At 39.9% G+C, this 24,917-nt stretch overlaps 1 protein-coding gene across 16 annotated transcripts in view; it reads right to left on the reverse strand.

Moving 5' to 3' along the window:
- Positions 1-24,917, reverse strand: part of KALRN (kalirin RhoGEF kinase) — a 505,663-nt gene that overhangs the window by 266,274 nt on the left and 214,472 nt on the right. For all 16 annotated transcript variants that reach the window (XR_007904562.1, XR_007904561.1, XR_007904560.1 and 13 more), the window contains 2 exons: positions 10,476-10,598; positions 2,101-2,292 (listed from right to left, as the gene is read on the reverse strand). Coding sequence is in view for 13 of the 16 variants with exons in the window: in XM_051787529.1 (XP_051643489.1) it covers positions 2,101-2,292; positions 10,476-10,598 (315 nt within the window). In the remaining 3 variants the exon portion in view is untranslated. The remainder of the gene's footprint in view (positions 1-2,100; positions 2,293-10,475; positions 10,599-24,917) is intronic.

Raw genomic sequence — 24,917 nt, forward strand, 5'->3', positions numbered from 1 at the left:
TCTGCAACAGAGGAAATAATGGGTTTATCTACATCTTTGCTTCACAGATTTAAGCCTTATTTATTGTAAAATAATGAAGCCCTGAATTAAGTTTAAAAAACCAAACCCTGCGTGATGTGAAATAATAAAGAATCACATTTTGAATGAATGTTGGATAGATAACACTGTTATAAACCAAATCTCAAACACCTCACTATTTATACTATACAGAAGTCAAATGACTAAATTATTAGCCTTTGGGTCATTGGTTTATTTTACCAGAGTTACTAAGGCAGGGCTGAAATTTTAGTCCTGGCTCATGGACACACTGACACCCACATTTCTTTTTTGCAGCAATCTGAATTCACAGGTTTCACATCAGCATTTATCTTGCACTGAATTTTCTTTTATTGCAAGTGAGGAGCAACTCCTATCACAATTAGTAAATTGTCTGTTAGTAATATGAGACTCGCTTCTGTCAGACAGCACAAACTTCAATTTGTTGTGAGGACATGCCAAGGCAGGACTGGGTTTTTCAGACCCATCCATACAACTGTAAAGAAGAAAGACCCAAAGCTTAGAGTGACATTACTGTGGCTCTTTTTCAAGGTAAGGTTGAGGCAAAATACCCACTTTGAGAGTATCCAAAAGGCAAGAAGACAAAACATAGTCACCTTTAGTTTCAGAGACAGTTCAGTGCAGTTTTCTGTTTTATTGCCTTTCATGCTGTACAATACCTCATAAGTAGCTCACAAGACTGACACTTCAGAAAAATAGGGGATCACTCATAAAAAAAACCCCAAAAACATCCAATCCTAAACCACGCAAAGAAGTAATAGCTAATTCATAATAAACCTTAAACATTTACATTGTGACTATAGACTGGATATAAGTTCTTTTTTTGAGTTTTCTTTATGAATACATGATGATTGACAATTATTAACATGAAGACTACTCCTAAACACTACAGTGCCTATTATAAGGAGATGAAAGTTTTTGTACTGGGAATCTTCTTTGAGTATCAGTCCCATCAGAGGCACAGAGTGTGCTTACATGAGTAAGTGCCCAGTAGGGTGAGTAATTGCTCTATGCTATGGCCTGTTGTCAATAGGAAACACAGAATAAAGAAAAATCCATTATAATTCTACAGTCAGAAACAAACAATAAGGAAAATCTTTACTCTCTGAGCTAACCTTTTCTATACATAAATTCCATCTTAAGAGGCACAGTTTCTGGCTTATCTTACAATTTCTTCTTCAGATGCTTCAGGTATGGGTCATTTTATAAACGCTGAGAACACCCACTCGGTAGCCTTGATATTAACCACTTGGAAAAACAAGCACACAACAACATTGAAAAGAGCTCCAAAGCAGTCTTTGTCACTGGAAAATGAATGTAATCAACATATGATCGATGTTGAGCCATCATCATTAGGTGGACCTGGTTTAGGTGCAAAAAAACCAGAAGGTTTATTCACTGACATATTTTAAATCTTTTGTAGTTATGAATTATGGAATCGTTCTGGTAGTTTTAAAGACACAAACCAGAGTTCATGGACATGGAAAATTTTCTTGGATGTTCCTGTCTCTGAAATCTCTTACTTAGTGAGGTCTAATAAAGTCTGGGGCTATGGAGAGCACTGCAAGAGTAAGTGCTAGAATGAATTCTGTAAGTTTCATTAACAATAATGTTCTTTGGCTCCTAGAAATTGACTGCTGGTATGGATCTATGTCCTATGTATGAACATTCCTATGTGCACATAGCACATATACATATGGGTGCAGACACATACTGTCTTCCTGACCATAATAATCCTGAATTTATCCACAGCACCAACGAAATATTAGGCAATAGAAACAAAACAGCTTGTTATTGCACCATTGCACTTCATTCATGATCAGACTCCTCATTATTAAAGTGAAAACATAATTTCTTGCCCACCAGGGAACATGGGCCGTTTTTGGGGTGGAAATGTTACTATTTGTTTTTGAGAGACTGAGCCACTAGGAACAAGGCTCTAAACCTCTCTGCACATAAGCCAAAAGCCATCAAGTAATAATTGCAGCATCATCATTATCGATGTAGCAGTGGATCGTTTTGCCACTCACAAAAGCAACTCACCTGTTCAGCTTTCTGGTGAAAGACAGCAGACATGGCTAAGATGGTGCTGCGCTCATCCAGAGCAGCAGCAAAACTCTTCCACTCTTGATCCAGCTGGCTGGATATTTGTTTAATTTGCTGGGAAGCGTAATGGCCTGCCTCGGAGAGCCTTGACGCAACAGACATGATTCGATTGATGTTGACATAGGCGTTCTGAAAATTAAAAAGCACACATAAATAAAGAGAAGGAAGAACTGTGACTACCCTCTGCTTTCATTACACATTCCAAACACCATCAGCTGGAGTAAAGCCAAGCAGTTCAGCGAGAGCAATCAAGCACCTGCTTAAATATGCGAGAATAGCAGGCATACTACCTTCCACTCTAAAAATACATCCCTTTGGAATCTTTTTGCTCATCTATGCCATTATCTAACACTATTATCTCCCCTTCTCTACTTGAATTTATTTATGTAAAACTAATTTGCCATACTTCACCTATTTACTCCCCTGTTAGGGTCTACTTATTGTTTCTACGTTTTTATTATTTCTGTTGCATTACTTCATATATCTGGATGCTATATCCATGTATTCATAAGTAAAATGTTTGCTTTCTGTCCTTTGAGAACTCTCTGATAATCCTTTATAGACATGCAGTGTCAACAAATGGAAAAGTCTCACAGAATTTAAAAGAGCTCATAAGGATATTCTATAGACATATAAGTGTTTCCATAGAAATGTCTATTACATTATAGGCTTCAGTTAAAATGTTATCTTTTCTGCAGGCTATTTTAAGCTGTTCTCTAGCAGAGATATTATTTAACTTCACTCTGCATTTAGAAGGATTCAAAAAGCCTACTAAAAGGGTAATATTTTCTGTTCTTTCATAAGAATTTTCCATTACAGTTTTTATTCATCCTTGAAGAAGTGGAAGAACAGTTTTTTCTCAAACTGAACTGTGGACAGCAATATAATTGCATTACAATACCCCCATTCTGCATAGGAATGTAATGCTGAAAATAAATAGCCATCATGACAATGTCTTACAAAGATGCACCATCAAAAGACAAATGGCAGCTGTTTTGCACATTTTTGGAATGTCATTTGATGTAAGCACTTTTCCTTTCTCTTTCCTCCTCACCAGATGAAAGGAGCATCTCAGAATTTCAGATGTTTTGCTAGTGTTGACTTACTGCTGCTTTCTTGTCTCACTGAAGTATTTCAAAAGGGCTTTAGGAATTTCTGAGACTAGAATCTGTAAGACCCTTATGTGCAAGGACAGACAACAGCCCTGATGATTTTAACAGTATTACTCATGGGCAAATAATAAATCAGAGATGGAAGTGTATGTTGGAGCAGGATCTCATCATAGTGAGTGGGAGTACAATGTGGAAAGGTATCTGCCAATCCAAACACGAAACACAACAGAGCACTGCCAAGTCAGGCACAGTTCCAAACTAAGTTGTAAAGCAGGGCAAAGTATGTCTGCCAAGTGTGAGGTATAACTATGAAGTACACTCATCATACTTGCAGGTGATAAAGGGCAAAAGGATGGAGCCACACCCCATACAGCCACTCTGCTCTCCCTGGTAAAACCATGACTGTGAAAGTTGCCACCTCAATAACACAGATCTAAAGCAATAATCAGCCTTCAGTTGTGTTTTTTTCCCCTGATCACAAAGCCTTTTCTTAAAAATTGGACTTGGCCCAAAATTGTCAGATTAATTTTAAAGAATTTCTTTTTTTTTCCAGTACAGTTAGAGAAACCAATCAAAATTATTCTGGAGTTTAAGGTACACTAAAGAAAGATACTCTGATTTCAAATTTTAACCACCAGCCATAGTCAAACACTTCTTTGTGTCCCTCCAGGTTAAAAACTGGAATTCTGACTAAATATTTAAGCCTTTTTCCCAGAAAGTCTTCATGACTAAGCCTCAACCAAGATCATTTTGCAATATTTCAGGTCAGTCCTTCTGGTGGAAAGCAGTGTAGCATGACTGCACTGCTACATTATAGTTGCTAAAACTTGGATGAGTTGTGTCAAAACAAGACATGGAACTTTGCTGTGCTTGAAGGAAAAGAAAAATTGCTGGAGAAGTTTTTGATTTCATGTAAAAAATGGTTGCTTTCATCCTGATTTTATTTTTTTTTCCCTGCAGAATTATCTCAGCCACTGCAATGCAATGGGAAAACAACTGTGAATTCCTTGGTTCACTACAGTGTATAGGCATGTTAACTAGCAGGAAGGTAAAGGTATTGAACTACATCAGATGTTCTGAGAGTCTGTTTTTTAAGTCAGAGACATTTATAGTTTTTTATGTCTGTTGTATTTTTATACAGAGATGAGGATGAAATTTCTTTCCTATATGAGAATTTTTCATGGAAGGGTACCAATTCACTAACTCCATAGCTTTTTCAGCAGAAAGCAAGGAGCAGTTTGGGAATCACTTGCCCACACCTCCACTCTTAGTGCACCAAGTGGAACAGGCTCAGGAAACAGAGAGCCCTGATCTTCCCCTGCTCCTTTCTGAACAAGTCTGAGTTTCTGAGCATTCCAATCCAGTATCAACCAGGATGTGCTCTTTGTAGCTCCAAAAATTCATTCAGTGGAGATACCTCCACTTTCCTGACACATGCACTCTTTATCTTCATTTTTTTCATCCCATCTCAGTGATGCAGAGACACTGAAGTGGGGTTTGGACACACAAGATTTGTTCAAGGTCTCACCGAAAAACATGACAGAGCAAAGATTTGGCTGAAGAACTGGAACTCAGGATAGCACATCCTACTAGACATTTTACAATTTCAGGACGTTTGCTCAATGTCACTATTACTGGAAAAGACGAAATCCCTGGGAAAAACTGGAAGATACGGGTTTCTGTTGCAGATTGATATAAAATGCAGTATGGCTTCAAGGCACACCATAATTTACTTTCAAGAGAAAAACATTTAGTTGACCACAATTCACAAAATGCAAGACATTTCTTTTCCACCTTGAAGAAGCACAAGATTGTTAAGTGCCTTTTTTTCGTCTTTATCTGCCAATGTGTAATGGTCTGAGTAAAATGGAAAATCTATGCTGACAAAATTCAACTGTCGACATCTCACAAAGTTAAACCTTCCTTTCCCTCTGGTTTGTTCACCTCTAAAAACTGAGTGAATTGAGATTTTTTTTTTCTGTGTCACTATTATATAGATCTTCTTATCTTTATATGATACAAATTACATAGAGTGACTAATGTCTGTGACTTTATTTTTCCTTTAGGCTCAGAAAATCCACTTCATCAGATGCATGAAGAGTCTCACTTTAATCTTAATCTAAGGCCTCACCTTTTTTTCAAAATAGAGATGTCCCCAGAAAGGACTGCAAAGCTATATAGGACCACAATAGGTCAAACAATTAAAAAACAATATATTGATGTATAGAAGTAAAAGCACTTCAGTTGACATTCTGTAGTCATGACACTAAGATACACCAAATGTTTGGGTAATATATATCCTTCATCATTGAAAAAACTTTATTTTACATGTATTTGCAAACTTTCCAAAAGCACTCCACATGCTGGAGTTAATTTGGTATTGACTTTATTTCAGCTTTGAAACTTTAGTCAAAAAAAGGGGATTTTTGCCTTCTAAAAATCACCAGACTGGCAAACAAAATAAAAATTTCCCCACACGTACGTTGGCATCATGATGCATAACAGTTTCTTTTACAGTTTAGGAAGGCCTTGTGCAGTGCTTTGCAAGTGAACATACCCCTCTTTGTGCACCGATTCTTAGTCCATTGCTGCTGCCCAACCAAGGCCTTGAGTGTGGTCAGCAGTGTGTGTCATTGTGTGTCACACAGCTGTTCCTGTAGCACAGGCACGCGCTGCTGAGGTCCTGAGCACACGGCAGGACAAGAGCCCTCAGTCTCAGCAATAAGCACTGACAGTAGTGGAGTTTGAATTGTGGAATGATATCCCACAGGGGAATACAGTAATTCAGCCCTGATCATCTTGCAGGCATGCTGGGGGACCTTCCCTCTTAATTAAACCCTCCAACCCTAGCTGGAACAATACTTTCTTATGATACACTTATGAAAAGAATACCTTACACTCACAAAAGAAAAATGAGGAGTGAGAAGCATTAAATCTGCAAGGAATTTGGCTGTGTTCATCTCATTTCCTAGAGAACTAGTTGAGATGTTGTGATGGCAAGCAGCAAAGGTGGGCTGCTAGAGAAGGGTTTTGCAGATTAATTGAAGGTGAAATTTGATTGTTGAGTTGTTCTTTAAAACAAAATTTAAAAATAACCAGTTTACACTGTATTATTGTGAGTTTAGAAACCATATGTGAAATGAACCTAACACATAACTCCAAAGCAGAATGTTTCAGTGACAAAAAAAACTCATGAGATATCTTTTAAGACCTTTAAGTTTCTATAACAAGGCCCATTACATGCAGCCTATTGCAGAGTAATATTGGATGGCATTTTAGCTCTGCCTACATACAGAAAAATACCATTCATTTAAGACAGATGTTGGGAATTTTCAACAGACACTATTAGCCTTCACATGATAACTGTAACGTGTTTGAAATATATTGTGACTTAGGACAGCACGGGTGTCCATGTAGTGTCAGACAGCAGGATAGGCAGCAATGACAGCTCTGAATGCTGCCGTTTTTATGCATTCCCCACAGAAAGTTGGAAGTCATTCTTTAAGGAGGTTAACAGATCCAGGCATAAAAAAGTCCAGGCAAAAGCAACAGGAATAACTTCAGTTACTCAGAGCAAATGGCACATACACCATGTATCCAGGTGCAGAGCTACAACCAGTCTGCTTTGTGCCATATCGAAACATCAGGGTTTTGTTCTCTAGTGGATTTATTAGACTATTGATATTCCTCAAAAAAGGTCTGAGCTAAATATTCATCCTTGTGAAAAGTATTATTGCTTTAGTATAAACATTATACAGCTGTGATAAAGACTAACATAATTTATTTTGAAACTGAAGTGAAAACAAGCACTGCCTTGAATCACAGGGAAAAAAAATAATCTATGGTCCTTATTTGAAAGAAAAATAACACACTACAGTTTATTACCTCAAATATATGATTTTCCCCACATCCCACATTGATCATTTAAAAGGAAGAATTATTATTGTAACAAACAGAGCAACAAATTGTTTTTCCAAGCAGGAGCTTTGGTCACAGCATGCCTATAGAGATGTATGCGAAGATCATGCGACAAAAAGCATGACCCAATAAACATTTGGAGTGTGTATTTTCTAGAGGGACTGAAGACAATATTTTAACTATTATTAGTTATGCCAGGCTTAAAGGACACTAGGCACAGTGTAAAGAAAAAAAAACAACAACAAACACAATCAAAACAAAACACCTTAGAAATCCAAGATTAGATCCAACTTCCACTGAAGCTTGTAGGGTTTTTCCCTGCAAAACATACAGCCATCCTTAATGCAAGAATATTCTCTATATGCAAAAGTATTTTATGTATATCAGTATTGTAGGAGCAGAGTCTTTGGGAACCGACAGCAAGGCAAAGACAATTTCTTCCTCTGAAAGTGTACAGCACCTAAGTGTAACAGTGGCCTAAACCTACTATCCTTACTGAAATATAAATATCACCAAATAATATGTGTTAGTCATTTTCCAACAGAAATCAAACAGCAGCATGAACAAGTGAACTAAGATGTTGCCATAAAAATAAGACAGGAAAGGGTTGCTTTAGTTTCAGACTCCTCTCATTCTTCCTGCATGCTTTACCACCTGTGGAGTGACTAGTATGCAGCTCAACACTCTAATGCAGCAAAGTGATGTCTCCTGCATGCCAACACCCTCATGTTCACAATGCTGTCTTGCGGAGACACTGGGACTCACTCCACATTTTTCTAGCAAAGAATCTTCTCCATCTAAAAAAAAGTACATCACTACTGACATAAAAGCAGCAGCTTCAGTTTAGTTCAAGTAGCTGCGGCTTACGGTTATTACACTTTTCCCACTATTTTCCAAATATCCTTTCAGTTTGATACATCCCCACATCAGCTATTTCAAAAATAGGATGCCCAGCCTTCTGCAGGACAACAGCCCTGGTTAATTCCACAGCCCTGTTTAATTCCACTCTTCAGGCTGTAAAACTCACCTCACATGCCAGCCTGTGTAACCCCAGCATTGAAATACCCTCTTGAAATGTTGTGCAGAAGCACAGCCCAAATTGCCTTTCAGCAACAGGGAAAGTCTTTAAAAACCTGTTTGATTGTGAGGAATTTCAATCACTGAGTAAAGCTCTGATATTGCCAAAAAATACCATGGAGGCCTCATTTAGACTGGGGGAAAAAAAAGAAGGAAAAAAAAAAAGAAAAATATAGGTCTGAGTTGCTTCTGTATCCTGAAATATTTCTGCAGTCTTTTTTAACCTGACTTTGCCACACTGCAGTAACAATACCACAACTCATTATCTAATCTCTCTTTGACAACTGAAATCTGTTGAACAATTTTTTAAAAAAGTTCCTACTGAGAAAGTGTATCACAAGAAATTTTAAAATGGAAATTTAAGTTGAATAAACTGTTCCTGTTTTCTGTATGAATTGATGTTGATCCAAAACCAAACAGAAGACATCACCCCGTCATCAGAGGGGATTCCAGGTCTAATATTCAACTAAAGCTAAACAAAAAATAGCATACAAAAATTAAATACAGTTGTACTACTCTTTTTTATTTATATTCCTATAGGAATATCTAAGAACATAGGATTATCTAAGAACATACATAGGGTTTGGCACGTTTGTTACATTTTGGGATTCCCCCGTATGTTTCAGTCCCATTAAACAGGGCAGAACTGGGCATCATCTCTTACTGTACTTGGGGACAGATGGAATAAGAATGGGGGAAAATAATTTTTCTTCCATTAGGTGGACCATTCCTGTCACTTGTTAATTTTCTATTAATAGCAATGATCCCTTTCCAAGCTTAATTTTCAGCTATTTTAAGAAAATAATACCATCCAGTACCACAAAAAAAGAATAAAGGAAAATTCCATGGTTTGACACCAATTCCATTGGTGTTTTCTGAAGAATTATGACCAACTCTGGATCTTTCATAAGCCAAATGAATTTTAATGTACTAACCTCCAGGACACATTTATTTGTTAGGACTCTGAGAGCAGCAAGTGTTATATGGAGACAGTGCCATCCTGTATTTTGCTAGATGGCACTGTGAGGGCAAGCTTATAAATCAGTGCCTAGAGCCTGGTTTTCAGTGCTTCTTTCAGATATAATCATAATAAATACATTAATAGGCATTATAAACATTTATTCATCTCCCACTGTTATGCAGTGCCCTAGTGGGGCACAGTGCTTTAAGTGGAAAATAGCCAGCTAGGTGCAAATGGGGGGTGGAATTCAAGCTGGAATTTGGCTGGAATACCAGGCTTAATGCCTGTAGCATTATGAAAGCTGTGTGGGGTTTTAACAACCTCAGGCAGCCAGGACCTCTTTTTCACATTTCAGACAACTGCTCTCCAGTACCTTGTCCTTGAGCAGCACAGCAGGTGTGGCTCTCCAGTGACTTACACCTTCAACTTTAACATCAACCACCACCTCTGAGGTCTCAGCTCCTTGCAGCTGTAGCCTGACCATGCAGAGCATAAGCAGGTTCACCTGTAGGAGCTGGTTTACTGAGGGCAAGCTTTGGTGTACTTGGCAGAGAGCATTCAGAGAGGGCTTATCTCTGCACTGTGCAATTGCAGCAGGGGGTATACGTGCATCTTTCTAACCCACTGCAACAATCAAAACATCAATACACTCTGTCCTCATTTCTGTGCTGAAAGCAGAGCAGTTTCCAGAAGAAACACTTTATGCCTGGAAGGAATAAGAAAATGAGGAAAGCACTTATAAACGTATAGTGATGATCTTTTTTTTTTTGAAGAAAAAAGGTAAATTTAGTCGCATTCAAAAATTCTGCCTGATTAATAATTGAAAAAGGCAAAATCCTACTGTGGCCACAATTGACAGCTTGATTATTGTCTCTTTTTCAAGGTTCTAAAAAGTACCTTAGCAGGGTAGGAGTGTAGAAACATAAATTATTAAGGTGCCACCTATAGCTCTCAATAATTCCCCATCAAAGAAATGTCAAAGCTTAAAAAATATTGTATTTTCTCCCCAAAATGTAAACTAACTCCACAGAACTCTGCTGAACTTATGTCAAGGAAATAATCATGTATCAGCGTCTGGGTGGACAGAGCAACACTGTTTGCAGAATGAGGGCTGCTGCCACAGCCCAGCCTGACCTTCCTGACTTCACCTTTCACAGTTCCGTGGTGCTCTCTGAACTGGAGATGGCCCCCTGTGCAGGCCCTTTACTCCCTCATGTCTTGTTCACATTATGCTCTCAACTCACCATGGAATTCATAGCAAAGTGGTTGTGTTGGGTCTGCAGGTCAAGGGCATGTTGGTAGCTCACACCGATCTCCGTGTGACTCTGCAGGAACAACTCTTTGTTGTGGCTGATCCAGTCGAACATCTACAAGTTACATAAGATAAAGGGGAAAAAAGAGTTAGACAAGGATGGAAACAATGAGAGACAGTGCAAAATATAAAAATCCTGTTATGTCTCATAATATATGTATATGCATATATGTATATGCTCATAGATGTATATGCAACACAGACAAAATCACCTCATCTATGCTCCTCATTAAAATAAGCTGTTGTCAAGCAATGGAAGCATTGAAGTTATAATCATATTTCATTATTAACAGAATGACAGACCCAGGAAAACATTCATAAAGCACGTTCCTCAGAAAGCTGATCCCATAGTCTTTTCCTATAAGTAAACCATAATCAGGGATTGCTTCACTGACCAAAGTTCTAGTAGTTCATAAAGTACCTTTAATCCACAAATGGACCAAAAATGCCATAAACATTATGGATGCAATTTTATCTACCCCCTTTCTTTTTCGTCTGTACATAAAGTTTCCAAATGTTACATTCAAATAGCCAGTTGACTTCCTACACCTATATTTCCCAGGTCTTTGCAATTCCTAAGCCATAACCTAGTCTATCTTCCACTTATTATTTTTGGGAATGAAGAGAGAAAAAGAAAAAAAATGTATTATATTAATATCTACAAATAACACACATTTCAACTTCTTCCACTTCCAAATGTATTTCCAAGCAAAATGGATTGCTCTGTACTTCAGATACAGATAGAAATATATTGAATAAAGCTGATAGAACTCACTCCTTATTTTGAAGTACATTAATGTGACATTTCAATCTGCAGCACGTTAACTCATTATAAGCTGTCAAAAGTCAGGTAGGAGATAGTGCATTTATGTTTTGGTGTTTTGTGTTGTATTAGAGACTAAATGCATTGAAAGTGAGAGCCTTTAATTCTTTACTCCTGACTACAGTTCTGCAGGCAAATACAATCTCAGATTTCTTCTTTTCTGCAAATATTTTTGTTGCAGAATCCCTTCAAAGCACCTTCCCTCATCTCCATCCCAGCAAGGTAGGGGACTGTCCATTAATAAGGACTCTTTCATAATAAAAAAATAAACAAATGAAACCCTAAGTCATTAATCCCTTATAAGAAAAGAAAAGCTAATTATAGAGGCAGCAGAGCTCAGGTGAGTACAATCCTCGGTGTTGAAGTGGTTTAGGGTCAAAAGGCAGCGATGCAGCTTCTGAGTAACCACCTTACAGTCACAGAATGAGTCCAGATCCTTGCTGTAATAGTTGCATGTCCTCCAGTAAAGAGCTGGTTTGTTCCTTAGCCCTGAATAACAACTTTTGCCCTGTGACAGCTGAAGAACACTCGGAGCCCACTGCTCAGGCACGGTATGTTGCTGGAGCTGCTCAGGGTCGGTGCCCCGTTCCCCGTAGAGATGGTGCTCCCGAGAGGAGAGAAAAGGCCCTGTACAGGGCACCTACGACTCCTGCAGTAAAAGCAACATTTCATACTGAGCACTCCATTCAGCACTCGAGTGCACTGCTTTGTGCAGGGGATTTGCAAAGATAATATTGAATATCCCTTTCAACAGAAGGCAAATGAACATTGCAAGTGTCACCAGACATGCTACACTAACCTGGTCCCAAAAATCTGTCACATATGCCTGACTTTTTAACCTTTTATTTATGCAAATACAATTGCAGCTACAGAGTCTGCACCACCTTGTATCTTATGTTGATGAATAGTCCTAAAGGCCAATTTTGGTTCAGGTTACAAAGATACAAGTCCAAAGTGATATCAATGACACAATTAATTTCTCATTTGTACCCATGGAGCTGATCAGGCCTATCACCATTTTTGCAGGAAATATAACTAACAACATTTTTGCAAGGATGAGGTCAAGGGTTTCAAACATTACTGCCAATTAAACAGAACAAAACAACCTAGTACACTTGAAGAGTCATCTAAAGCTTTCTCATTGGATTCCTTTTTCTCACTTTATGAAGATTTAATAAGCAACATTAGCACAAAATAATTTGCCACACTTGCGGTCTTAGAGGGAAAAAAAAAAGAAGAGAAAAGCCATAAAGCTAATAAAGAAAGGAAAATTCCATAACAGCAAAGTTCACATCCCAACAACAAGATTTTATGTCTCTGCTGAGAGACCAACAGAGATTTCTTGTAAGTAGATATATGTTTGATGTGAACATTTTTTAATGTTTTAAACAATCTAAAGACATTCAGGGAGAAGAAAACTGGCAGCAATCCACTAAAAATAAACAGTAAATTTAATATTTTATGCTCAGTAAAGCCGAATCAGGATCTTTTTAAGACACGTAATTTAAACAAGTAATCTATTGTTCTGTGGATAGGGAGCATTTCCTCCATCTAATCTACACACTTATTGTTGGATGAGAATCCAGCTTAAGTTAAACCATGCTTCTGCCTTTTAATATAAAATAGTAAACTATGAGGAAAAAGAAAGGAACTTTAGGAGATGATTAATCTTTTTTTGTCTTTTTTTTTTAATCAACTGAAATACACAACAACAGTTTAAAGGATGTCCTTCAAGAGTTTTGAGCAACACTGAGCAACTGACTTTGATGATGAAATCTGTACTACCTTTAAAACAATATGGTTTTTAAACTTCTATCCACAGCCAATAACAGATTTTGAAAGAGACTCAATTTCAGTTTAGACTTTGCATCCTTCTATGATATTATTCATAAAAAAATATTTTGGTTTCAGCTGGCCTATGCCTGTAGCAAATTATCCCCTATCAATATGATCTGGAGTCTTGCCCTGACTCTCTCACATCTCACACAAATGCCCAGAGAATGAAGAAGTTTGCATTTCATGTGGTTTGGAGCTGGGAGAAAATCAAGCAAGACGTCTCGGAACAAATGCAGAGTAAAAAAGATGTAGATTCAGTACAGTCAGAAGTAGGGTTAATGATGACTTTGCTCTGTGAAAACACGAATTGCTCCTGAGTCTTAATGAATAACAAGCAGTATTTACAAACAGTCTTGCTTTACAAAGCAGCCAGGGCTTTTCAAAATTGCAGACATGCCAACCCTAAGCAATGCAATAGTGTGTCTGAGGTACCCAAAGAAGTTCCAGATGAACTGGTACCTTGGCACAGCACAGTCCCATGCTGTGTAGAAGTGCCAACTTGACCCTCAAAACAGCACAGTCTGAGCTCAGTACTGCTTGGATTTGTATCTACACTGATTTTGTTTCCAGGGCTGGTTCCTTCAGAGACTTCTCAAGCATTTCTGCTTAATGCTTACTTAACTGTAGACATTTTCCCAAGTACCCAGAAGAGAGTACTGGGAGTCTGGCATCATGGAATACTTTGTATTTTCACCCTCCTAATCAAAGATGCGTGAAAACAGTAAGTATTACACAGTCCCACAGGTCATGAGATTTCCTTAACAATTGTGGTATTTAAATAAATAAATACCTAAAAATGGGGTCTTATTTGCTTTTGAGATCTAACGGATTGTGTTTTCAAACTCTTTTCTTTGACCACAAAGTCTAAAATGGACTTAAAAAAAATTTCTCATAATAATACGACTCAAAGTTGAGGTGCTGAAAATACCAGATGTCAGACAACTTGTGATGCTGCTGTGAAAGTTTGCAGCAGGTTTGCAGTGTGTGGCCAGGTTTCAATATGAAGGTCTGTCAACATTGTCTGGCCTGGCCCACATTACTAGCAATATTTCTTGAAAGCTTTCAGGTTAAACTTGTTTCCCACATGAGAAACTCTGATGCTTCCTGTGTTCCTGAAGTGAGTGTGTTGCCTAGTTTGTTTAATTAAACACGCCATTACGGATGTGAACATGGCAATGACCCAACAATTGCTGTTTCACTCAACCCTGCGAGGACTGCCCCAGTTTCAAGGGGTTAATCTGGGCTCCTGAAAAAACATTCAAGATCCTTTGACAAGTTAGTTTCCCTGTCAAAGGAGTGAGTTTTTAATACAGTAAATATCAAAATTTAGCTAATGTGCTCTATGAGATCAGCTTAAACCACATACAGTGTCTCAGCAAACTGAGATTTCCTTTGTCATTCTAACATTGCTACACAGCACTGTATCAATTGATCTCATACCATCCATGAAAAAGACTGTCTTAGCAAACCTAGCCAAGTGATTATCATAAAATTATTGGATCTTTAATTATTCCTATGACTTACTTCTTAGCTGGAGTTATGGTGACTGCCAGTGACTTAATTCTTCTCGTAAGCCTTCTAATCATTCCTGGATTCATGAATTCTCACCAAACAGCAGCACAAAATAACTAAGATTGGACATTATATCACTAAAAACACATGAACCAAATGTCCTCAATGTTTCCCAGACTAGCACTTCTCCACACTGCTGTAGATAATCTGGAGACCAGTTAAGTCATTTGGAGTTTTCCAGTGACTGAGATGCTGGGGAGAGGAGTTAAGCACACTTAAAACAGAAGATCAACTTTCAATGTGATTATCTCTTGTAGTCTCGTTTCAAACAATACATAAAGGAAATTGAATGCATGTGCTGAAGAATGTTAAGTGCTACATTTAATTAAGGAAATTAGACTTTTATGAGAGAGTCAGAAGAACTAAGAATGATCCAAAGGGTCTCTGCCCAGTGCTTTGAGAAGCCTGACTGTCATTAGTGATCATACACGCACCAGTAATTATTATACATGTGGTCTTGAGGCCACTTCACTTGAGATCAGGGTATCAGATCACATCTCCAGCATCAGTCCTGCTGGCAACAATGAGTTCTTAACCTCATGTTTTGTCATCCTAGTTGATAAGTTACTAGAAAATCCAGGTTAAGCGTTAGACCAAACAGCAGGTCTCAAGCTGGTCATGAATAAGTCCTGCTGAGGGAGAATGTGACTCCATGCTTTCCCTGGATTTGTAACATCTGGCAGGCTAGCGAGTACAGGGTGAGAACAGCTGTTTGAGAACAGAGAAGAAACACGGATATGGAACAGCATGTATGCAGCCTGTGCACAGTCCAGCCCTACCTCAGATAAAATGAGATTTATAACATCATTCAGATAAAAACCTCTGCTCTCTGGCTTTTGTCAGAGCTTGCTGAGAAGCATTAGCACTGGATTCTGGAACAGTGGTGCAGAGCACCTCAGGATCATGTGCCCAGCACAGAGCTGGCAGCACACCCTATGCCAAGTGTTATTGATGGGAGGATTAGAGCCTTCATGGCTTTGGCAGCCAGTGAACTGAATATATTCATTAATGAAATTGTTTATACATGCTGAAAATAATAAATCCCAAATCTATTGAACACTGTATGAGGGCTGGAATTAATTATGAACCAGCTTGTAGCAAATCATCTTCTCTGTAAGTTCTGAACTGTAAATAGCAAACTCATACGGTTAATTAAGGGCAGAATGATAACCACTATAACCACACCGTCTCGAAGAACAATATGGGATACATATAAAGAAAAGGGTCCCAAAGGGACATACAGATCAAGTCCAATCACTGCTTTTGGCAGCTAACCACAGTATAAAATTTCCTTTCATAAAGGGATGAAGCTCCACCTGAAAACTAGTGAAGTGCTTCAGCTCAGTTTCTCCTATGAGAAGCAGTTCCAGAAACTTTCTGCTCATTACTGAACTCATCATACACTCTCTGACCCAAATAAGACTCATGTCCAGTTTATACACATTTACTCTTAGGCTAACATTTTCCTTCAAGTTAAAAAAGTTCTTCTCCCGGGTGTTTAACCTTTTCCAGTGTGGACTGGTGAGGGTTCATTGTCTCTCCTGCTGTTTGTTTTACTAGAGCCCAGTGCTTTTAACTCATCTTAAGACACACAGCCTCTCTCTGCATTTGTTCTAGTTCAGATATCTTTCAATCTCAACTAAGGTCCTAGTAGCACTTTGTGGAATGTTGATTTCTTTTTGCTGGAAATACTCCAGTTGAAATCATGTACGATAACCTTTGCTTCTGGCATCAACTTTAGAAAAGAAGATACAAAAATGAAAGAGCAACAAGTACTGGATCACCAGTACTTACCATCTTTCTCTTGGCAGCCTCCTGCGTAAATAGTATCAAAGACCAGTAGTGTTTACCAGATTTGCTCTGAAAAGAATAACTTGGGTGATGTTCCAAATAAGAGCAAGTTCAAGAGCACTTAGGAAAAATATGAGGCAGGGTCTTGAAATAAACTCCTGGTAGTCTCACATGTAATGCACCAGGCATAAATGCATTCTCCCACTATGCCTCCATATGCTGCTAACAAAGAGAAAAATATTGGTAATCTAAATGAATGTCTTGCCAGATTAAATCCCTATTAGATTAGTGCTTTTCTGTCTCTTCCAATTTGTGGACCCCATACAATTGTTCAAAGCAAGTGCTATAGCAAATTGGAATCCTCAAACCATAAATCTGCTTTATCAAATACCTTTACCAACTACTAAGTTGGTATTTAATATCCATGATCCACAGGTTGGGAAAGGTTGGAGATAAGCATACATTGCTTATTAAAGAGAGGTCCATATAAGAGTCCATGTGCATTTTGGATTTTCAAAACTGTCTGGCCAATGTTAAACTAAGTAATCTACAACAGAAAGTGGAAAGTTCCACTCTGAGAACATCTACAGCTAAGCAAGTTCATTTTCATATGTTTCCACAATATAAACAAAATAATAACACACGTAGAACAGTAACTGCCAGAGTCCCTCTCTTGAGGTTTACAAAGTTTCCAGCTACAAGGCCTATTCCTATCTCATTAAGGGAGTTCAAGTATTCACAGCAATTCAATTAAACAAAAATGAAGACATATTTCTTACATCTTTTGCAATTGAATTTAGCCAGTACTTGAACAAAAAATAATACTGTGCAACAGATTTGTGGCACATATACCGTCTGCATTGACATGCAAGGGCCTGATCCAGGAAAGATTTGCGTGTGAGCTATCTTTATAAAAGACAATCAAGAAAGTCCCCTATTGCATCCAGACTAGAATCAGAACTGCAGTTTAATTGGAACTAGTGTCTAGGTCACCCGTACATCTGGGAAAGGCCTGGGAAAGGCCAACAGAAGTGCAACATCTCCATGAAGGAGCACATGAGAAATGCCAACAGCCTGAAGAATCAGGACATTTACCCAGAAAACAGAAAAATCCCTACTCTTAAGCTCTGAGCTAAATTCAGTGGAACAGAGGGCTGATTCTGGCTGTCCAGACTAGCTGGGCAAGAAGCCAGAAGGGGGCAAGAAACCAGAAACAAAGACCCAGCAGGTAAAACAGGGGCCCTCAGTAATCAGAGCCGGTCCCACAGCCCCTGAGAGCTTATAGTAACCAGGTTTAAACAAGAGATCATCACACAAGTTCTGGTAGCCAAACAAGTCCAAGCTTCCTGACTATGAAATCAATCAGCAGGTCAGGATCAGGTTCAGTGAGGGTAGCCAGGCTCAGACACAGCCCTGTGACCACAGCACAGGTCCACAAGGATGAGGAAGGTCCCAGGTCATGCCACAAAAGCAGCTGATTGTTCAGTGTCTGGCACAGCAGGGCTCATGGCCTGGCAGGGCAGGGCTGTGGAAAAGCTGGAGGTGAGGTTGGTCAGGGCCATCAATGTCCATCAGTGCCCACAGGGCCCTGACACTGGGCTGGGTATGTGAAGGGTCACCAGGCAGCAGTGTAATGGCCCCAGAATAAATTCTGTACTTAAAGAAAACTTTGATGGCACATTTAATTTTTTTCATGGATCAACAAATTTGATGAAAACTGCTTCAACAGAAAAAAAAGCCCCAATATGCTGTAATTCCTGTCGCCACTCTATAAATACAGCCTTAATGAAATCAAATTACTTGTAGCTTTAAAATAGAACTCGGCATACATCTAAATGCTTTGCTAAGCCAGGGCCTAAATACAATGTTGTGTTTGTTTTTCTGTTTGTCTCTTGTTTACAGATGGTGATGGACAAGGCAATACTTCTGCCAGATCTTTCCCTTTCACATGTGTTCGGAGCGGTCCACAGCCAGGATAAATTGATGCCGTTCCAACAAGGCCAATTTACACCAGCTGAAGATTCAGACCCACAGCTGTATTTGTGTAACCTCAATGCTGCATGAACACAGTTTTTCCATTATAAATATCTGTATATATGATTCACAGAGTACAGTAAGTTTAAGCTTCAGCACATTAAATTATTCCAGACAATGGGCCCAACTGTCAACCCACTAGAAAATCAGCTAGATGTGTGACGTGACAAATAGCTTTGTATTTATATCAGAGCACCATTTCCAACATATTCACACTGAATGTTCCTACTAAATGCCAGAGTAAGAGAACTGTGTATTTTTTTCCTGACAGATATCAAGCCACAGCCATGCACAAAGCATGTGATTCCTATAATGTTGAACAAAGAAGCAAGAATTTTATTGTTGAAGATGGGAGAAAATTACAGCTCCCAAACAGATAAATATGACTAATGATATCTGGGCGTATTTTATACGTCTGTGTTGTTTGCTTGCTTTTTGAAATATTGCACCGTTCCACCACACCTAATAACATCAAGCACTCAGGCATTCCTGGAAAGGATTTTCTGTTCCTTAAAATGGAAATGGCCTGTCCTGGGCACAGATCATCTACAGAGAACTTCCTACTGTCTAAGTGCAAATTAATTCATTGGCTGAACACAAATTGTAATACTAAAAGATATAAACAGACAACAGTCTCGTGAATGCAAACCACAACGTAAATTATGAAAACATCACAGTGGGTTCCCAGATGAGGGATCTTCCTCTCAGTTTTCAGAAGAAATTTTCATTTGGTTCTAAAACGCCATAGAAGTTTGGTGACTTTACTATAGACCCTGGTTCTATTCCTGGCTGAATGTGTGACATTCTTGTCATTCCAAATAGCTGCCATGAAAAACAAAAACTGCCAGATGGGTGTTTACTGTTTTGTACCAGAATCATGGCATTTCCACTAGCAAACCCACCTATGTCTGAGACCCAAAGATACAGCTGTGGTGTAATCACAGGTTTAAAATCCTGACATGCCATGGCACTTTGTGGCTGGAGCTGAGATCTCTGCACAGATGGAAAGCAGAGGATATCAGCTTTCTGCTGGATTTTGGGGGGCCCAGCCCTCCTTCCCCTGTGCACCGGTTGTTTCCCCATCCCATGAATCAACTGGTTCAATCATAGAATCATAGAATCAACCAGGTTGGAAAGGACCTCTGAGATCACCAAGTCCAACCCTTGATCCATTACCACTGTGGTTACTAGGCCATGGCACTAAGTGCCACATCCAGTCTCATCTTAAAAATCTCCAGGGACAGAGAATCCACCACTTCCTGGGCAGCCCATTCCAATGCCTGATGACCCTCTCTGTAAAGAATTTCTTCCTAATATCTAACCTAAACCTCCCCTGGCACAGCTTAAGACTGTGCCCTCTTGTCTTACTGATAACTGCCTGGGAGAAGAGGCCAACCCCCACCTGGCTACAACCTCCTTTCAGGTAGTTGTAGAGTGATGAAGTCTCCCCTGAGCCTCCTCTTCTCCAGGTTAAACAACCCCAGCTCCCTCAGCCACTCCTCAGAGGGCTTGTGCTCCAGTCCCTTCACCAGCCTTGTTGCTCTTCTCTGGACCTGCTCCAGCACCTCAATATCCTTCCTGAACTGAGGGGCCCAGAACTGGACACAGTACTCCAGGTGTGGCCTCACCAGCGCTGAGTACAGGGGAAGAATCACTTCCCTGGACCTGTTGGCCACACTGTTCCTGATACAGGCCAGGATGGCATTGGCCTTATTGGCTACCTGAACTGGCTCATGTTCAGCTGGCTCATGTTCAGCTTCCAGTCAATCCAAACTCCCAGGTCCCTTTCTGCTTGGCCACTCTCCAGCCACTCTGTGTCCAGCCTGTAGCGCTCCATGGGGTTGTTGTGGCCAAAGTGCACTCGGCCTTATTGAACCTCATCCCATTGGAATCAGCCCAACTCTCCAGTCTGTCCAGGTCCCTCTGCAGAGCCCTCATGCCTTCCAGTTGATTGACACTCCCCTCCAGCTTGGTGTCATCTGCAAATTTACTAATGGTACACTCAATCCTCTCATCTAAACCATCAAGATATTAAACAGAGCTGGGCCCAACACTGATCCTTGGGGGACACCACTGGTGACTGGCCACCAGCTGGACGCAGCACCGTTCACCACCACTCTCTGGGCCCAGCCCAATGTTTTCCTCAATGCTGGCAAAACTGCAGAGCTGGGACAGCAGTGTCCTCATCTGGTGCGGGGGCACAGGTGGCTCCACAGGTGGCACTGGGTCTCACTGCCCTCTCAGCATCCCCCTGGATTTCATGAGGTGGCCTCTCCTCCCAGGGGGGAGAACCACCACACGCCAGAGCCTGACCATGGTGCCAAAACACCCATCAGCCAGAGAACACCTGAATACAAGGTGCTAGGGAAATAAAATGATGGCTGCTGAGGGTTGGAGACACTCTGTGGGGTCTCACCTGGGGGACAGTGAGTGGCTCATGCCAGGGCAGGGACTGTAAGGAACAGCAGATGAAAAGATGTAAGAATCAGAGAATAGCTGTAACAGCAGCAGAAAAAAAATTACACAAATATTATCCCTGCCCCATCACCCCACCAAAAAAGTTTTGATGGACTGGGTATAAACGAAGACAAAATTAAGGGAAATTGAATTTGGGGAAGAGTAGGTGTTTATGGCATTGCGTCCTGGTTTTTCCTTTTAACACCCAAATTAAGAGCAGACATTTGTGTTCATTAGCAATAAATTGAGCAAAATTCCTCAACTCAAGACTGTTTCCTTTACGACACCTCTTCAGCACCTGTGTAGGACACAAGGCATCCAGGACTTTGATGCCAAATAATACAGAGGGGCCTTGTGAGACATGAAGATTGAAGACAATATTTCTGAATTAGTTTCCATCATGATATGTGCATGATATGTAAGATGCAAAGACAGAATGATGTGGTTTAAAATTACATTGATACTTCTGGAAGTGATCCACAGACCATGCTCCTGGTTTTTCCTCTTAAAAAACCCTCACCAACTCCTGGGTAGGCAACCTCTCAGCTGCACACCCACCTTTATCTGTTCCCTATAAATAGATATGAAGCATAATTTAAGATACACTTTTAAAATCCCAAGCTCTGCCAAGTGTGGGCCATTGAAAGCATTTCAGCCAGGCCAGGAAGACATTAATTTAGAAATAATCACATGGCTACATCTGAAAGATGCTGCACAGTAAGTCTGTGAACCTCATGCACAGTTTAATTACATTATTTCCTGACAGCTAGTCTCTTATCACCTAACCTTCTTGAAGATCAAAGCAATAAATTAAAAAAAGCAGCTTTCTTCTCTTTTTCTGTATGTGCTGGCCTCTCTCTTTTTTTCTAGAAGTGTGGGCTTTGTTGCCCTTTAGAGCATTTGGGTCTTCTAGTCTTCATTAGATAAAACACAACTTCATGCTTAAAATATGCTATAATCATCCTTAAAAATGAGGTTTATGTCTGTGTTCAGATGCCAAAACAGATTCTTGTGCCATACTGATCAGGAGAGCATTCCTGTGCCTCCCAGCGGTGCCAAGTTGGAGATGCTGAAACGGTCTTGAAATGCTCCCTATCAAAATTGGCAAGCAAAAGAAAGAGGAAATTTCTGCAAATGCAAAAATACTCCACCAGAACATACTGCCTTCAATTATTTTTGGACCCATTTTAATGTTCATGGAGGAAGCAAGAGGAATAGTAACTGCGTATCCAGTGTCGGCAGCAGGAAACTACAAATAGCAGAGCACACCATGTTCCAGCTCCAGCAGCGGCAGAGCCGTTTCCTTACAGTCAGGAGTGGACGGGCTGTGAGGCGGCTGCTGCCAGAGCCTGGAAACATAAAGCAGGAACTACGCCATCCCTCGGATAATGTTCTGCCCTCTTACACCGAAAGGTCAGGAGCGTGTTGGATGATCCAGTGTAAATGGGATAGAAGGTGTCCCCTGGTGCTGTAACTATGCTATAGGGCACGCTCAGCACGAAGGAAATGCGCAAGGCTTCCTCCTCCCGAGCTACAGCAGCGGAGAAAGGCATTGTTATTGCTTTTACATTCCCATTGAAAAGACCAGGTTCAATTCCAAGTGCTGTGGAGGCAACATATTTAGCTGCCAGCAAAAATAATAAAAAAACCAAAACAAAACAAAAACAAACCACCAGATTTGGCAGCGCAGAACAGGGCAGAATGAATTTTAAAAGAAAGAAGGAAAGCACTAAGATATCTATATTACACATCAGATTGGGGCTCCTACTGCAGGACAGGCTTTCTCTGTGACAGGAGGCAAGGCAGTTAACCCCTGTGGTTTTTAATTCCCAATTTTTAGCCTTGAACTTTGCATCCTTTGTACTTCCATTTTGCTGCTCCAAAGCCAATCCAGATCAACAGAAATCAGTGTCTGGCAGATGACTGCCCTTCATGATGGACAGCTGTCCACATCTGAAAAATCAGTACAAATGCCTTCAGAAGATTCTTAATGTGCTTTGCTTCTGGAGTCTGAACTCAGGTCATGGAAGTGTGAAGGGAGGAAGTTTGTACCCTCAGAGCTGTCAAACCAGCAACTGACTCATTGCAGGAGAAACAGAAATGTCAGTGGTAGGCTCCAAAAGGGGTCCTGCCCCCTTCACCACAGGGAAAGAAATGATGGTTGCAGCAATGGTAGGTGACATTCACCACTAAAATAACAGCCATAAGGAAGAGGATTTCTGATATATATTTACCCTGTTCCCTGTATTGCTCTGCTCAGCAGGCAAGGCAATCCCACACTTCCTCAAACCAGATGGCAAAACAGGGTTTGTAGCTGCTTTCAGTTGTAGGAGTAGCACAAAGCAGTTGGTATGTACTTGTGAATTTGTCCTGTGGTTGTTAGCTTTGTCCCCAAGCTTTCTACTGATGGATGGAAAGGCAGAAAAGCAAACGTTCACAATGCTATCAGCACACAGGGAAAGACCCCCCGTGGTCTTGACTGATAAATAGGAAAGTAGCAGAATACAAGCTTGACACGGTGAAAGCTTCTTTGGAATATCATTAATAATGAAGACTTTTTGCTTTTACAGTCCAATTAGCAGAACTGAGCTCTGTTTGTGCTTTAAGGAAAGTTGAAAACTTCTATAATTATCTCCTGATCTTGCAAAAATCTGTGTGTTTTTTTTTCCTACAGGTACCAAGAACAGGATCTTATTAAGTGTGACTAGCAGTGGTCAAAATAATGAACACTTCCCACAGAGCCCACCATGATTACTTCCCGCTCCAGCAACTCTTCACTCTAGATTGGGGACAACAAATTGTGGATGGCATTAACAACCTGTCAGAAGCTGAGTTCATATTAAACAGAGCAGATGTCAGCTCACTGCATCTTTAATTCAGAGCTACAGCCTGCAAAGACTGCAAGTCCCGACATGCAGGTTCCTGAACTGAGAGATATGGGCTATGCAGGATTCATCTTCCTCTTAAAGGCGAAGGATTTTTCAAATAATTTATCCTTGTAGATGCTGGAGAGGATTTACCTCCACAGTTCCCCAATGATTCTTTTGTGTACATGACTAGGTGAGAGAAATTGCAGATTTGACACAGTTTAGCTGCCACTCTGAGAGCCTTCCAAAATGAAGGTGCTGATCCCACTATGAAATCTCTTTAGCACATGACATGTATGCTCATAGCATCAAAAGGAACTGCCAACACACACTCTGTGCACAACCACCCTGGTTATAACATTTTTTCTGCTTCTAGGCCAACTTTGTTCTTTTATTTGTTTTATTAAAACAAAAATTAAATTCTGAGAGCCAGTAAACCCAGTAATTTGGGAAATCCATGAGCCAAAGCCCTGTTACGCTACCACAGAGCTTCATATAAATAATCAGTAAAGATGTATTCATAGCATCATACTGTCTATTCAGCTGCACTGAACACCTCATAGGTGCTTACCCATGACAGAGAGCACCAATGTGCTTCAAGACAAAGCAGGAGCAGCACTCAGTAGCAAGAATTCAATTATTTTAAAATGCAGGAAGGAAAAAGAAAAAGAAACACAACAAAGAACACATTTGAATAAACACTGAAAATTAATGAAAACCTGCTACAATAGAGTTATTGCTACATGCTTTCAATTCTCACCTGTTTTTTAGAACCTTCTTTGTTCTAAGATGTGTGAAGTAATTAAGTAAAAGTGATTAGAGCTGGCATACATTCATTTGAGGAAATAAACAGATTTTTAGAAATGAATATACAGTTTCCCTCTTTGATATGTACTTCCCGTGTTGGTCCTTTGTGCTTGATTGGTGCTATCAGAAAAGTCCTGCTCAAAACAGCTGAAGTGAAGCCAAATATTTGCAGTATCGTATTAAAGCA

This window comes from Manacus candei, unplaced genomic scaffold (assembly GCF_025592945.1).
Source record: "Manacus candei isolate 608988 ecotype Guabito, Panama unplaced genomic scaffold, ASM2559294v1 h1tg000023l, whole genome shotgun sequence".
NCBI classification, from domain to species: Eukaryota; Metazoa; Chordata; class Aves; order Passeriformes; family Pipridae; genus Manacus; species Manacus candei.